The sequence below is a fragment of the Anabrus simplex genome, chromosome 1, assembly GCF_040414725.1.
Source record: "Anabrus simplex isolate iqAnaSimp1 chromosome 1, ASM4041472v1, whole genome shotgun sequence".
Taxonomy (NCBI): domain Eukaryota; kingdom Metazoa; phylum Arthropoda; class Insecta; order Orthoptera; family Tettigoniidae; genus Anabrus; species Anabrus simplex.
Genome location: NC_090265.1, coordinates 28365527 through 28382286, shown reverse-complemented (window position 1 = coordinate 28382286; position 16760 = coordinate 28365527). Strand labels below are relative to the sequence as shown.

The following is a 16760-nucleotide window of genomic DNA, read 5'->3' as shown; positions in this document are numbered from 1 at the left end:
ATGTTCGTTGTAGCAGATGGCGAAGTTTCTGCCTGTGCGTCCAATATAACTTGTGTCACAGTTGTTGCATCTGATACGATAAACTCCTGATTGGTTATATTTATTGTTACTGTTGACTGTCCTGGTGTTGTGTATGGTGTTGGTGCTGTTGTGTGTGGTTTTGAAGGCTATTTTGAGGTTCTGCTTCTTGAAAATATTAGTTATAGTGTATATGTGGGTATTGTTGAAGGTAAATAAGGCGTAATCTTTCTTGAGTTTGACTATTTTTGTTAATTTAGTTTTAGGTTGGGATTTTATCTTCTGGATGTTTTGTTGACCATTTCTTTGCTGTATCCGTTATGTTTGTCTATGTCATGGATTAATTTTAATTCGTTATTTGGATCTTCTGTTGTCATTGGAATATTAAAGGCTCTATATTCCATGCTATAACAGGCTGCTCTTTTATGTATGTTAGGATGAATAGAATCGATTTTATGGTATTTAAAGGTGTGTGTGGGTTTCCTATAGATTTTGTAGATAAGTGGCTGTCGTGTCTGGTTATTGTCAAGTCCAAATAATTTAAGGTATAGTTATTTTCAGTCTCTTAGGTGAATTTAATTTGGGGGTCCAATGTGTTAATTTTGTCTAGTATAGTATTTGCATCAGTGGATCTATTATCTATGATTGCAAAGATGTCATCAACAAATCTGCACCAAAAATATATATTACCTATTTTATTGATTGACGTGTGTTCTAGGTAGTCTATATAAATTCTGCTAATATTCCAGAGGCAGGAGATCCCATAGGTAGGCCTTGTTGGTGGTGTATGGTATCATGGAATCTGAAGTAGTTATTGTTTATGGCAAATTCAAGTAAATTCATGAATTCATCTATTTCTAAGGTGCTCAAGTTGCTGTGGCCTACCAATGGGATCTCCTGTCTCTGGAATATTAGCAGAAATTTATATAGACTACTTAGAACACAAGACCAATCAATAAAATAGATAATATATAGTTATTTTGTTGACGACATCTTTGTAATCATAGATAATAGATCCACTGATGCAAATACTATAGTAGACAAACTTAACACATTGGATCCCCAAATGATATTCACCAAAGGGACTGAAAATAAACGTACCTTAAATTATTTGGTCTTGACAATAACCAGACACGACAACCACTTATCTTACAAAGTCTATAGGAAACTCATGCACACCTTAAATACCATAAAATTTGATTCTATTCATCCTAACACACATAAAAGAGCAGCCTATTATAGCATGGTATATAGAGCCTTTAATATTCCAATGACAACATAAGATCTAAATAACAAATTAAAATTAACCCATGACATAGCCAAACATAATGGACACAGCAAAGAAATGGTCAACAAGATCATCCACAAGATAAAATCCCAAAATAAAACCAAATTAACAAAAATAGTCAAACCCAGGAAAGATTACGCCTTATTTACCTTCAACTATACCCACATATACACTATAACTAATATTTTCAAGAAGTACAACCTCAAAATAGCATTCAAAACCATGCACAACAGCACCAACACCATACACAACACCAGGACAGTCAACAGTAACAGTATCAGATGCAACAACTGTGACACAAGTTATATTGGACGCACAGGCAAAAACTTCACCATCTGCTACAACGAACATATAAACGCAGTAAAACACAACCATTTTTCATCAATAGGCCAGCATGTAGAAGAATACAAGCATAGTTTCACAGACATCAACAATGATATGACGATATTAAACAAATTTATCTTTGATAAAGCCATTCCTACATTAAAAAATGACTCTCAAAATAGTAAACAAACAGAACATAGCACACCTCAAAAGACCGACGAATCATAAGCCTAACCCCACCCCTACCCCTACAATAGCCACTCCTTCTACCCCTCCACCCATACCCCTCTCCACAGCTAACATAACTGCCAGACGCATTTGAAGTAGTACACAGCGAGCTGTCAAACACAACGCTACACGACCTCGACAACAACAGCAGTAAGTACGCATTTCACCTCCACACACACCTCAGGCATTCCTTCATACACACTCTGTACTTATACTAGCTTATCTTTAAAGATAACAGCAATATCTACAACACATACAGACGAGAGAGAGGTCGCTACCAACAACTCCTTTAATCAAATTTTTAAAACTCAAGATTTTGCAGTCTGCCATAAAACTTACTGAAGTACATCAACTGTTGAATCACAACAGTACTTGAAAAATTTTAACGACAAGGGTTTTCACCACAAATTAACATGACATGTATTAGCCAAATAGAATATTCTCGAAGATCGCTTTATGCAACTAAATTAACATAGAACTAGAAGTGCAAGAACTATAAGTAAGCTTGAAGAAGGAACTCCACACAACACGAACTCTCAAATTTTAACAAGTGTTTTAACATACATGTACCTTATATTTTAGTGTGTTTAAACTTGTCAAGTGTTTTATACTACGCTGTATGTATTTTAATATGTTTAATGTGCTCAGTATGTTTAATGTACGCTTAATTAGTTTTAGCTTATTGTAGCCTTCACTACCACATTGATAATAGATACTATTTTAACCCCACATAAGCGTAACGGTTAGTGTGATTAGCTGCCGTCCTCGGGGGCCCGGGTTCGATTCCCGGTACTGCCAGAAATTTAAGAATGGCAGGAGGGCTGGTGTGTGGTAGAAATGGTACATGCAGCTCACCTCCGATGGGGGTGTGCCTGAAAAGAGCTGCACCACCTCGGGATGAGGACACGAGTTTACCTTTTTTTTTAACCCCACATAGACAAAACCTTACTACAATATATGTTATTTTTAACCCCATTAGACATTCGGATACTCTAATCATAATAACATCTTTGTGACATATGTCTAATGGCTACAGTATTGTAATATACCAGCTGATTATGGCCATGGAAGGCCGAAACCGGTACTGATGTGAATCTGTTAAGTATTGATAGGTGGAACCCATTTCTTGTCTGTATACATGCATCCAATCAGTACGGAAATGAAACTTATAAATAATAATATGGAAGCCAACCAGGCAAAACATAACACGTTCAAATACCAAAACCTGAAAATTAAACTACTGAACACAACCAAAAGCATTGTCTTTCTGAAGGAATACCTTTCAAACAGCTTACCACCAAAATTTCTCCAGAAATACAATAACGAACATGGACGAACTGCTCAGACATGCAAAACACAAAACAGGACTAACAAGATCTGGTTAAAAGAAATAAAATTCCTATATCGCAAGAAACAACACCTCAATAATGAACTTTACTCAACACATCTTAAAGCATCCCATGAACTCCCACACAGCTACTGGAATTACTTTCAACAGATTTCTAAAGATAAAATAGAAGATTTAGCCATAAAGAAACAAAACTTACTAAACAAGAAACTGGAAACACTGAAACAAGAAAGCAAACCAAAACCACCAACCTTAATCCAACACAAAGATCTTTCCCATTCCAACAAGGATTCCAAACACAAATTCCACCCACCCATAAAAAATCTCACACAGATTGCATTTGACGATATGGAGATGGCTATGTTGAGCAAGGGACCCAAACACAAGTGGGGTAACGCATCAAACCTATCAAAATATTATAACTACCGTTACCAAAACAGAACTTGCTTTACAGAAAATCCCATGCGATATACGAGATGAAGTCAGACACGAAATTAGTAAAAAGATCCCGCAATAATCAATGAAATTCATAATAATAACCTAAACATCAATACCACCAATAAATCGCACTTAAACAAACTCAGAAACAAAGTAAAACAGGACAATCTACTAATAACAAAAGCCAACAAAGGCAACACTACTGTCATTATGGATAAGAATGAATACATAACAAAGACTAAAGAATGTTTCCAAGACAACATTTTTTCAATCAAATGCAGAGATCCAATCAATAACATACAGAGGAATTTAAAAAGTCTACTCTAGAACACACACTTTCTTCTCACCGAAACAGAATCTGCAAAACTTATAACAATGAACCCTCAATTACCAACCGCAAAAGCCTACCCTAAAATACACAAAGAAAATGTACGCATGAGACCGATCATAAACTATAGAGCCAGTCCAACCTATAAACTATCACAATTCATTCAAAAATTTCTGAAAAAGCATTATTCATTTTTAACAAGCAAAACAATACAAAACCCAATAGATTTTTGCAATAGAACCAAAGAACTAAAGATCGAAAAAAACATTCCCTTGCTTCATTCGATATAACAAACATGTACCCTAACATTCCTCTCAAACAAACAATCAAAATAATAGAATCCAATTTAAAAAACCACAGCAACTTGAGCACCTTAGGAATAGATGAATTCATGAATTTGCCATAAACACTACCTACTTCAGATTCCATGATACCATATACCAGCAGCAAGGCCTACCTATGGGATCTCCTGCCTCTGGAAAATTAGCAGAAATTTATATAGACTACCTAGAACACACGTCAATCAATAAAATAGATAATATATATTTTTGGTGCAGATTTGTTGACATCTTTGTAATCATAGATAATAGATCCACTGATGCAAATACTATACTAGACAAACTTAACACATTGGACCCCCAAATTAAATTCACCAAGGAGACTAAAAATAACTATACCTTAAATTATTTGGACTTGACAATAACCGGACACGACAACCACTTATCTTACAAAATCTATAGGAAACCTACACACACCTTAAATACCATAAAAATTGATTCTATTCATCCTAACACACATAAAAGAGCAGCCTATTATAGCATGGTATATAGAGCTTTTAATATTCCAATGACAACATAAGATCTAAATAACGAATTAAAATTAATCCATGACATAGCCAAACATAACGGATACAGCAAAGATGTGGTCAACAAAATCATCCACAAGATAAAATCCCAACCTAAAACCAAATTAACAAAAATAGTCATACCCAAGAAAGATTACGGCTTATTTACCTTCACCAAGAAGCACAATTTCAAAATAGCATTAAAAACCACACACAACAGCACCAACACCATACACAACACCAGGACAGTCAACAGTAACAATAAATATAACCAATCAGGAGTTTACCGTATCAGATGCAACAACTGTGACACAAGTTATATTGACGCACAGGCAGAAACTTCACCATCCGCTACAACGAACATATAAACGCAGTAAAACGCAACCATTTTTCATCAATAGGCCAGCATGTAGAAGAATACAAGCATAGTTTCACAGACATCAACAATGATATGACGATATTAAACAAATTTATCTTTGATAAAGCCATTCCTACATTAAAAAATGACTCTCAAAATAGTAAACAAACAGAACATAGCACACCTCAAAAGACCGACGAATCATAAGCCTAACGCCACCCCTACCCCTACAATAGCCACTCCTTCTACCCCTCCACCCATACCCCTCTCCACAGCTAACATAACTGCCAGACGCATTTGCAGTAGTACACAGCGAGATGTCAAACACAACGCTACACGACCTCCACAACAACAGCAGTAAGTACGCATTTCACCTCCACATACACCTCAGGCATTCCTTCATACGCACTCTGTACTTATACTAGCTTATCTTTAAAGATAACAGCAATATCTACAACACATACAGACGAGAGAGAGGTCGCTACCAACAACTCCTTTAATCAAATTTTTAAAACTCAAGATTTTGCAGTCTGCCATAAAACTTACTGAAGTACATCAACTGTTGAATCACAACAGTACTTGAAAAATTTTAACGACAAGGGTTTTCACCACAAATTAACATGACATGTATTAGCCAAATAGAATATTCTCGAAGATCGCTTTATGCAACTAAATTAACATAGAACTAGAAGTGCAAGAACTATAAGTAAGCTTGAAGAAGGAACTCCACACAACACGAACTCTCAAATTTTAACAAGTGTTTTAACATACATGTACCTTATATTTTAGTGTGTTTAAACTTGTCAAGTGTTTTATACTACGCTGTATGTATTTTAATATGTTTAATGTGCTCAGTATGTTTAATGTACGCTTAATTAGTTTTAGCTTATTGTAGCATTCACTGCCACATTGATAATAGATACTATTTTAACCCCACATAGACAAAACCTTGCTACAATATATTTTATTTTTAACCCCATTAGACATCCGGATACTATAATCATAATAACATCTTCGTGACATATGTCTAATGGCTACAATATTGTAATATACCAGCTGATGATGGCCATGGAAGGCCGAAACCGGTACTGATGTGAATCTGTTTATAATAAATAAAGTATTGATAGGTGGAAGACATTTCTTGCCTGTATACGTGCATCCGATCAATACGGAAATGAAACTTATAATTAATAAAATGGGCCCCGGCGGCTCTGAATGTTGGAGATTGGTTTGGCGACCGTGGGGTCCTTAGCTGAGTCCTGGCATTGTACAATTGTGCCAGGCTTCTCACGTTCATCTATCCTATCTGACCTCCCTTGGTCAACTCTTGTTCTTTTCTAACCCCGATGGTATTAGAGCACTCGAGGCCTAGGGTGTCTTTCATTTTCATGCCCTCATAGCCCTTGTCTTTCTTTGACCGATACCTTCATTGTTTTGAAGTACAATAGAGTAAATTAATGTACTATTAGGGTCCACCTTTTCAATACAAAATGTAAATAGTTTAAATTACATAAATGATTAGGGACTAGTTTCGACCTAGTAATAGGTCATCGTCAGCCTAAAGGAAAATTAAAATGCAAATACCGAAGAAATTAAACAATGTAAAGACACGTAAGTTCTCGTAAAAGTACATACTATGTGAGATATTGTGCAGCACTATGTTAAAAAATAACTCACCGAAAGAGATTCATAATAAGTCCAGTGCATATTAAAAAGAATCCTTGAGTTGCTGGAATATGCTGGCTCCCGTAAGATGCAGGTATTCAATTGAAGAACCACTGAGCCGAAGTTACGTTGTTTATTTATGAATAAAGTCCAGTGCGCCGTATAGCATTAAAAAGTCCAGAGCGCACTAAAAAGATGTTATAGAAAAGAATTCTTGAGTTGCTGGATAAGGAGATTAGAATATGCTAGCTCCTTTAAGATACTGGCATCCAACTGAAGAACCACTGAGCCGAAGTCACGTCGTTTATTTACGATTGAAGACCAGTGCACCGTATAGCATTAAAAAGTTGATAGGGATGGAAATTTTTCAGTTGTTGGTCAAGGAGTTCAACATATGTTGGCTTCTTAAATTTGCTGCTGTATATTCGAAGAACAACTGAGATGAAGTTACGTTGTTTTTTAAGATATTCATAGACGTAAAAACACATGGATGCTGGAAAGGCTCTTCAGTTTTTTGGAACTTGAAGGAAGGTAATTGTTGCACGTGGAGGCTTAGGAATCCAGAGATGCGCTACATTATGTTAAAAAATAGAGATCCATAAAAAGGTCCCGTGCGCCATATAAAAGTAACAAGTTGTGAAAGTAAAACTTAAGTTGTTGGTCATGGAAATCGGAAAAGGTTGGTTTTCAAGAGATGCTGCTGCTCATTCAGAGATAAATTAAAATTACAGTACCGTAACATTGTCTTCTCAAGATGTTTATAAACTTTAAATAAATGTCGATGTGAAGTAAGATGCTAGAAAAAACTCTTCTGTTTCTAGAATCTTGAAGGACGATGGATGTTACGCGAGGAGGATTAACATATATGGAGTTAAATAAAGGTGGATAGAAATTTGCAGTTCAATGCAGACCAAACATTTGACTCTGAAAAAATGACAGCAAGGAAAGAAAGAAAGAAAGAAAGAAAGAAAGAAAGACATTTGGTCAGGTGGAAGAAAATATTTAAATAAAATATGTCATAAGGGAATTGACGCGTGTTGTAATAAGCTGAAGAGAGAAATGGGGGTAGGTGAGGTTCAAAGTAAATCTTGAGGAGGTGAAGGGAGAAAAAAAAACGGAAGGAGAAGAAAAGGGGGAGGGGGAGAGGATATTAAGGTGGGGCTGCGGGATGTGAGAATATGGAAGATTGTTTAAGAAAAGTGCTATAAACAGAATGAAAAATCGGACCTTTAACATTTGCATTTGATTGTCTGAAAAGCTGAATGAGGAGGTCAAAAAGAATGTTCGATAATATGACCTTTTTAGTAATATTTTCATTTTAAATACGTCCTTGCAACATCTTGTGTACTCTTCGATTGTTTCAGTTGAAGGGTGTTTAGCTTTAGTTTTTGCGTATAGGATGTTTTTTCTTTTTACCACTTCCAGGAATTTTTGTGTTACCTGTGACTTATGTGTATCTTTTCGTGGTGGTTTTTGCCTGATATTTGAACTAGCTACTCAGAGCTGGTCGTATGCTTTATTCACGTCAGCAGATAGATTTGAACACGTATTTCTTGTGGAAAAAGTAATTTAGCTTAGTGTAATTTATGTTCATGTTTGTTTGTACATTTGCTTCACTACAGGATGGAGTACCGGTACTTTCTTTAATTTGTGTTGTTACTTCTAGAATTAGAATATTATGATCACTAAGGTCACTTATTACATTATATAAATAGTAATCAGCACTTGCAAAGTTTGAGTATATGTGGTCAATTAAAGTTGAGGATGTGGGTGTTATTCTTGTTGGTAGCCGTGTATTGCAGGGGTAAAAATTGTAACAATTCAATAAAGATGTATAGTTCCTATAAATATTGCTATTTTTTAAAAAAATCTATGTTATCATCTCCTATAAGCAATGAGTTTGATTTTCGTGTATTGTACAAAACAAGTTCAAGGTCTATCATAAAGTTAGTAGTATTACTCTCCTTTGAGTTGTAATGTGAAATTACGTTATATCTCCGTGTTTGGCACCGTCATTAAAATTGCTCACAGTCTGAATAAAACCAAAGACATGATTCAAAGACGAGGAGAAATCAATACTGGCTCCCCTGTGCAAGTGCTTTATTCATTGGATTACTGTACTGTATGCATTTTAGATGCCTTGTGCTTTGATGGAAAGTACCTGATGCCCTTAAAACATCACGGCTTATCGAACTTTCCTATGACGAGGGGAAAAATTCTCTTGCTTCTGTCCATATAACAACAACAGTACAGAGACTATACTTACACGATTTCCCGCCATGGCACTTCTGAGACAGATTACTACATGCAATCACCTTGATTCTCAGTTAAAACTTTTCAAATGCCATGTAAAACACTATTTCAGAAATTTATCCAACAAGGTATGTTTACATTATTCAAATAATTCACTTGTATAAAACAATTGCAAACATAATCTCACACAACGAAAGGAAGAAAAACACAATTCAAAGACGAGGAAAAGTTACACTGGCTCCCCTGTGCAAATGCTTTATCTTTTGGATTACTGTACTGTCTGCATTTTTAGATGCCTTGCACTGGCATGGAAAGTGCCTGACGCCCTTAAAACATTGTGGCTTTTTGAACTTTCCTGTGACAGGGGAAGGAAGTCTCTCGCTTCCGTGTGCATTGCATAGCAACACTGTAGGCTACATTTCCCAGCTGGCAATTCTCTCCTTTTAAACCATAAGTCCGTTTGGCTTCAGCATTAAAAAAATAAAACAAACAAACCATGTAGTTTCATCGGCATTGACAGTATTGTTTGGTGCGTATGAATTGATTATAGGCTATAAGCCACGCTTTTTCGCCAACTGTGGGCATCGTCAGTGTTCGCGGATTCTACCTCTCCGCACACTGCTTGCTAGGCCTACGTGATATTGTGGCGTTCCTTAAAATGCCGAATACAAAATAATTATGATTCCGCTCGAACATAGTAGATATGAAGCAGACTGTAATCACGCTGAGGTAGGTGAAAGTGCGTAAAGTTACCCCTGCATGTTCCGGAAGACACGTTCTTTCATGACGCGGAGAAATTTTGAATTTAAATTGAAAACCTGCAACCTGTTTTCCAGTCATTGACCGGGTCAGGGATGTAATGAATGAAGCAGATATAGGCTGTTAGTACGATGGGGTCGCCACTCCCAAAGTGATTTATTAATGAATGATAGATGCTATGAAATGAGAATGGAGAGTGTTGCTGGAATGAAAGATGACAGGGAAAACCGGAGTACCCGGAGAAAAACCTGTCCCGCCTCCCCTTTGTCCAGCACAAATCTCACATGGAGTGACCGTGATTTGAATCACGGTATCCAGCGGTGAGAGGCCGACGCGCTGCCGTCTGAGCCACGGAGGCTCCTTTGAATTTAAATTACTCTGTAAATTTTTTTTCTTCAAAATGTAAAGGCAGTTTCGAATTAAAAGTCTGAATTCCGGTAACAGGACCAACATTGTTCTTCGAATTATGAATTATCCGTATTTAGAATTAAACTATTTAAATAACATGCAAAACCTTACCTCATGTTTCCAGGAACGAGAGCTGCTTTGAATTAGGTGAGATTTTGAATTAACCGATTTCCAATTATTGAGGTTCTACTGTAGTCTATTATGGATCTGGTACCCCTAGCCTCCCATGTGTAGCGGTGAATAACCTTATGCTTGAAGAATATATTTGTAACTTCTAAACCCATACTAGCACAGAAGTCCAGCAAACGTTTCCCATTCCTATTAGCTTCCATATCTTCCCGACATTTACCAATCACCCTTTTGTATCCTTCAGTTCTATTTCCAGCTCCCACATTGAAATCGCCCATTTATACTATCCTATCCTTGCTGTTGACCCTGACTACGATATCACTCAATGCTTCTTAAAACTTGTCAACTTCATCCTCATCTGCACCCTCACATGGTGAATACATTGCAACAATTCTCATCCTAATTCCTCCAACCGTTAAATCTACCCACATCATTCGCTCATTTACATGCCTAACAGAGACTCTGTTGCGTGCAGTGGTAGTCCTGAAAAACAGCCCTACCCTATACTCTGCCCTTCCCTTTCTAACACCCATCAAGTACACTTTATAATCTCCCATCTCTTCCTCGTTTCCTCCCCTTACCTGAATATCACTTACTCTTAGCACATCCGGACGCATCCTCTTTGCTGACTCAGCCAGTTCTACTTTCTTTCTTCCATAATCCCCATTAATATTGATAGCCAAGTTGTTCGCCAAGTTGTTTCCATGGCATCCCTTGCCTGTCAAATGGAAGTGGGACACTGTTACTCCCAGAGGTCCGAAACTTGCTTAAAATGTTCTGAGCTCGGTAAATTCATGAATCAGGACTCTACCCTACTTGCACATAGTCCTTATCTCTCCTCTAACGGGTTCGGGACCACCGGTGGATTGTATAGTCCTAGCTGTCTGAACCCAAAGAGGGCCATGACTCAGAATATGTCCAAGATTATTGTTCTGCGATGCGATTTTATTTATTAAATGTTAAACGAAATAGCGATTTTATTTGACATAAATAAATATCACACGAGAACACGTTCACTTCCTGGTATAAATTACTTTATTTACACTGTACGTCACAACACACAATTGTACACAGTAGCAAATGACACTATATACAACACTCAATAGCGGAGTACCCTGAAGTCGATTCTGACAAGTACAGATATCAACAACACTGACGCGCGCACTATAACATACTCTCTCTTGAATTCACCGCCTCACTCACATGAGTCCAACACACATACTCCACCTCGGAGCCCAACAGTCACTCCCAGACCATCACTTGCCTGAGTCCCAAGAACCAAGGTCTAAGAACTTAGAACTAAGAATTGCGAACCTAGAACTGACTTCACTGACTGACAGCTCAATATTTATACTACTCGATCAACCATCTAGAATGATCGACTTCTGGAAGAGTTCTTACAACACTCTAATGAAACACACTCAAAACATCGATCGACCAGCTAGTCGAATGGGTACTCGAACTTTCCTTCAGTATTTACAAACACTTATGGAAATATCTACAACATTCGTAATGTCTCTACATGTATCTGGATAGTAAAACCTTACAATAAGTTTCCAGAACCTTTCATATATACCAAATATAGTACAATAAGTCTAACAAACGAACATTATGAAATTTTCTACCGGTTTCGACTATTTAGATTTTGAGGTTAAACAATACGTATTTGAGGTTATACAATTTTATACTACATATTTACAGAGAAACCATATACTAGTCATGTTTAACACTTAATAAAAGATAATTTAGCATTAAATAAACTATAATTAAAATATATTAAACATACTAATTGAAGGTTTTACACCAATTACGGCGTCATTCCTACGGCAATTATCCCCCCTAAAACCTTCAATATCTACCCTGTACATTCCTTATTCTAGGTCTTAAATTATATCTAGTTGTCCTTATATCTGTTTCTACGTCTCTCTTAGTCCTCACTATTCAGTTACACGTAGGCTACCTCAATCACACTGTCTTCTCGTTGGCGTTGTTGAAGTACACATATAGCAGCTAGATAGTTCAATCAATGGCCACCACCTTCCCATAGGGGATCCGCTGGGTCTGGCTGACGGTGTCCCTGTTCTCCGTTGCAATGATCTGCAGGTCCTCGCGTGGCAGTCGACACTCCACTAACTTTCCCCTTGGTCGTGCCGTTGTGCTCTGCCAGGACGTACGTGTCTTCGTAGTCCACCAGTGTGATGCACAGGAGAGGCTCACACATCGTGGTCTTGGTCCCGTTGAGTCTCCTCTTTTTCCGGAGTGCTGAATTCAACGTTCCTACTGGCATATTATTTCATGTTGGGACTAGTGTCCTGGTTAGGTGGCACCCTCGTTTGTCGGTTGATGTCGCCACTCCCGTCGTCCCATGGAGTTGCCATCTTCACGACGCCAGAGCCGCCATCACTGCTTGCAGGCTTCACCTGTGTCTCCAGAGCTGTTGTACTTTGACACAGTGCACTCGCTGTTTTTACTGGGCCTTGAAACTACGGACTCCACCATCGCTGCAATGATCCCGTCGTCCCTGGAGTTGCCATCTGCGCGAAGCCAGAGCCGCCATCGCTGCTTGCAGGTTTCACCCGTGTCTCCAGAGCTGTCGTGCTTTCACACAGCGCACTCGCTGTTTCTGCTGGGCCTTGAACTACGGACTCCACCGTGGCTCGTACTTCGTTTTTCAACGACTTGATTTGGTCCTTTATTTCTTGAGACTGGACCTCGATTTTCCATCCGAGTTTTTTGACCGGTCCTCGATTTTTCCCTGGAGTTTTCAGATTGGGCCTCGATTTTCCACCCGAGTTTTTCGGATTGAGCATTGATTTTTTTACACTGGTCCTCGATTTTACCCTCGAGTTTTTCGGACTGGGCCTGAATCAAAGCCATTAGTTGTGCGAACATACTGCATACCCGGTCGTTGCTTCCTTCCTCTGAGGTGACTTCGAAGTCGAAACTTTCTGGGTCCTCTCCGTTGTCTATCAAATCCTGGCGCAGCATCTCTTGTAAGTTTGCTTGTCGGTAAACTTCGGATGTCAGCACTTTCCGTAACATCACCAAGCTCATTTGGTCGATCTTCATTGCTGAGTTTTGTGAGTCTTGAAGTGTCCTGTCAAGTCCTGTCAAGTCCTGTCACGTTCGCCAATTTATCGTTCTGCGATGCAATTTTATTTGACGTAAATAAATATCACACTGAACACATTCACTTGCTGGTATAAATTACTTTATTTACACTGTACGTCACAACACACAATTATACACAGTAGCAAATGACACTATATACAACACTCACTGTGGCCACTCAGCCGTTGCCCATGGTTCTTGAACTAGGACGTGACTACAGTAACGCACACCGTGAATGTTTAAAATGTCAGAGACTGGGACATACTGCCAACTACTGTAAAATGCCCCTAGATGTGTCAAGTGCGGAGAAAGCCACTTGGCAGATATGATTTCATATCTGCATGTGCCGTTCTTGACTCAACCATTGACAATTTCCAACAGAAGAACTTTTCAGCATAGAGCCTTATTTTAATTTCATCATATATTTTATGTATTGTGCATGTAGTTCATCCCAGATGCTTTTAATACCTATTAACCTCATTTATGTATGTTTGTACATTTGTTTTAGTCATTAGATGTGTTTGTACAGTTTTGTATTTTGATTGATGATGGCCAGCCGAGGCTGAAATTAGTTCCTTGATTAAAAATGTAATGTAAACATTGTATAATATAGTATTGAAAAATGGACAATTATGACATAAGTTTAGTTATTATTGTGCGAAGATTAATGCATTGAAGTCCTCGTTAGATTTATTCTTCACTCTTCATTACTTCATCCATCACCATACTATATACGACTTGAATGTACCTTGGTTACTTTACCTTTTGCAGACATGTGCTGAAGTCAGTATAAACTGTGTATGATGAAACATTAAACAATATCTCATTAATTTTTTATATACAGTACTTTTTCCATATTAAAATTTCAGGTTTGAATTTTGAAATGCAATGTAGAATGAAAGTCTTTTAGGAGTGAAATGTGTATAAAATAATGTTAATTTTCTTGAACTAGAGTGAAAGTCTCACATATCATGTTGTTGACACCTTGTTATGTGATTTTTATTTGCAGGGAGCCGATCTAGAATCAACAATGAACAGGAAAAGAAAACACAAGCAAAAAAAGAAGAAATGTAAAAAAAGTAAGAGAGAATCTGGGAAGAAGGTTGTGTAAGACATTTGCCATGTTATAGCCTAATAGCAAGTTCATCGACCAAGAGCACACAGTCACTCTTCCAAGTACTGGCTTCAGATAGTTTGTGAGACCTTCATATTCCAGTAAAAGTTGTGTAAAATCAAATGTGGAGTGTGATTGTGTCTGTCTGTCAGTCAGTCAGTCAGTCAGTCAGTCAGTCAGTCAGTCAAATGTTAGCAGTCATACTGCTGGTGGAGCAGCTGCAGCTAAAATTTCCCACCATTTTCCAAGCTGCCCCAATCTTGGTGCCTGGCTCTTACTGTTTTGTGAACAAGGATCATAACTAGGGCTAGTATTGTATGTCCTGTGGTAGAAGGTGGGGTGAAATTATATGGCACGGTTTTTACAGCCGGATGCCCTTCCTGACGAGGAGTTAATGAAGATAAAATGAATGATTGTGAATGAAATTATGTAAGGAGGTGGAAGGAATCGGCTGTGACCGGCATTTGGGAAATGACAGAAAACCATTCTCAGGACAGCCGATGGTGGGGTTCGAACCCACTGATCTCCCGTATGCAGAGCTTGGCTCTGTAGCCATAGTGCATTAACACGCGTGGCCATTCAGCTTGGTTAGGATTTGAATGCGCAGTTAAATTTTCTTCTTCTTCTTCTTGTGGTGCCGTCTTCTCACAGAAGATTGACGACCATCTTCGAGTATTGTATCAATTTTTGTGATTTCCACATCGGAGTTGCTGTATCGTGTCAGAGGTTCTCCACCCACGTCCTTATTTTTCAATTGTGTTTCATTCTGTGACCAGTCGTATTAGACTGTACGTGTTATTTCTGAAGATGTGACCAAAATATGCTATTCTTCTTGGTTGCGAGGGTTAAGTCTTTACCGTAGCACGACAAAGACCTTACTCTTTGGTGACGTGGTCTACCTATCCCATCTTCAACATTCTGTTCATAATTCAGTCCCGTAAAGTAAGACTTATAATACGTAAATATCAACAAGTTTCAAGTCGGAGTTCACGGTCACATGCAAAATGTTTTAATTTCAGTAGCACACTTCCTGCTGTTGATTTGTTCATTCTAAAAGAAATACAATTGGACCGCAATAATCCAGCATGCTCGAGGATCTGCCATTGCGGGATTATTGACCAGGCTGGTGTGTGAATGGCCAGGGAAGACAGTGTGAGCGGGGCACGAACCACTACTGGGCATAACTGAGTGGTCTTGAGGGTAGCGTGACTGGGTTGCGAACCCTGGACCGGGGTAGCCGAGCCACGGTTAGCAGCTGATCACATGAATGGCATGAGTGAGTGCGTGCGTGTGCATGTGTATGTGTGCTCACACGGGCGCTTACCCTTCACCTGCAGCGGTCAGTGTGAGTGGGACTAGTGACTGGCTGCAATTGTACATATGTATCTCATTTATTTGTTTATTATTAATTTATTATTAATCCTACATATTATATATTATATTCATATACATCGATTATATTAGTGTACAAATTATTATTATTATTCTTTTTTTCTTTTTTCTTTTTTTTCTACTCAACCTTTTAAATATAATAATAGAAAGCTCACTCCGGCAAAGTGATAATGACACTAGGACCTGGCCCATCTGTAAAGTGTCCGTGATTAATAAAATTGGAATAAGTGATTTGAAAAGGTGCTGCAAGAAGCCAGGTCCGACTTGCCGGAGTTACGCACTACGTACCTAGCGGCCAACAAATACTAAGCCCGCATTGAGCAGTGAAGTGTAGCTCCTGACCCATCATTGAAAGTGGTAGTGACGTGTTGCATCAATCTGGAGAGGTTTCAGCAAGAAGGACAAGCCATGTTGAATCTCATTATTGCAGTCGATGAAACATGGGCACGTGCTTATGAACCTGAAGTGAAGAGACAGTCAAGTGAATGGCGTCATCAGGGGTGACCACGGAGACACAAGGTTCGACAAAATCACTCGCCCAATTAGGATATGGTAATCCTGGCATACGATGTTCAGGGTGTTCTTATGTGTCATCCAGCGCGTGAGGGTCACACTGTCAATGCAGTTTGTTACAATTCCTTTTTGTTGTAACAATTGCACCATACACTGCGAACCAAACGTCCAGATCCTTTGGACAACGTCATAATCGTACATGATAATGCGACAGCTCACTCAGCAGCCATCGTTCAGTGTCG

General features: G+C 38.4%; 1 protein-coding gene across 6 annotated transcripts in view; it reads left to right on the top strand.

Moving 5' to 3' along the window:
- LOC136883564 (rRNA N6-adenosine-methyltransferase ZCCHC4) overlaps nt 1-16082 on the top strand; it is a 155760-nt gene extending 139678 nt beyond the window's left edge. For all 6 annotated transcript variants that reach the window (XM_067155968.2, XM_068229939.1, XM_068229936.1 and 3 more), the window contains exon 9: nt 14509-16082. In XM_067155968.2, coding sequence (XP_067012069.2) covers nt 14509-14610 — 102 coding nt within the window. In that variant the 3' untranslated portion in view covers nt 14611-16082. The remainder of the gene's footprint in view (nt 1-14508) is intronic.
- Nucleotides 16083-16760: the final 678 nt, after the last annotated feature.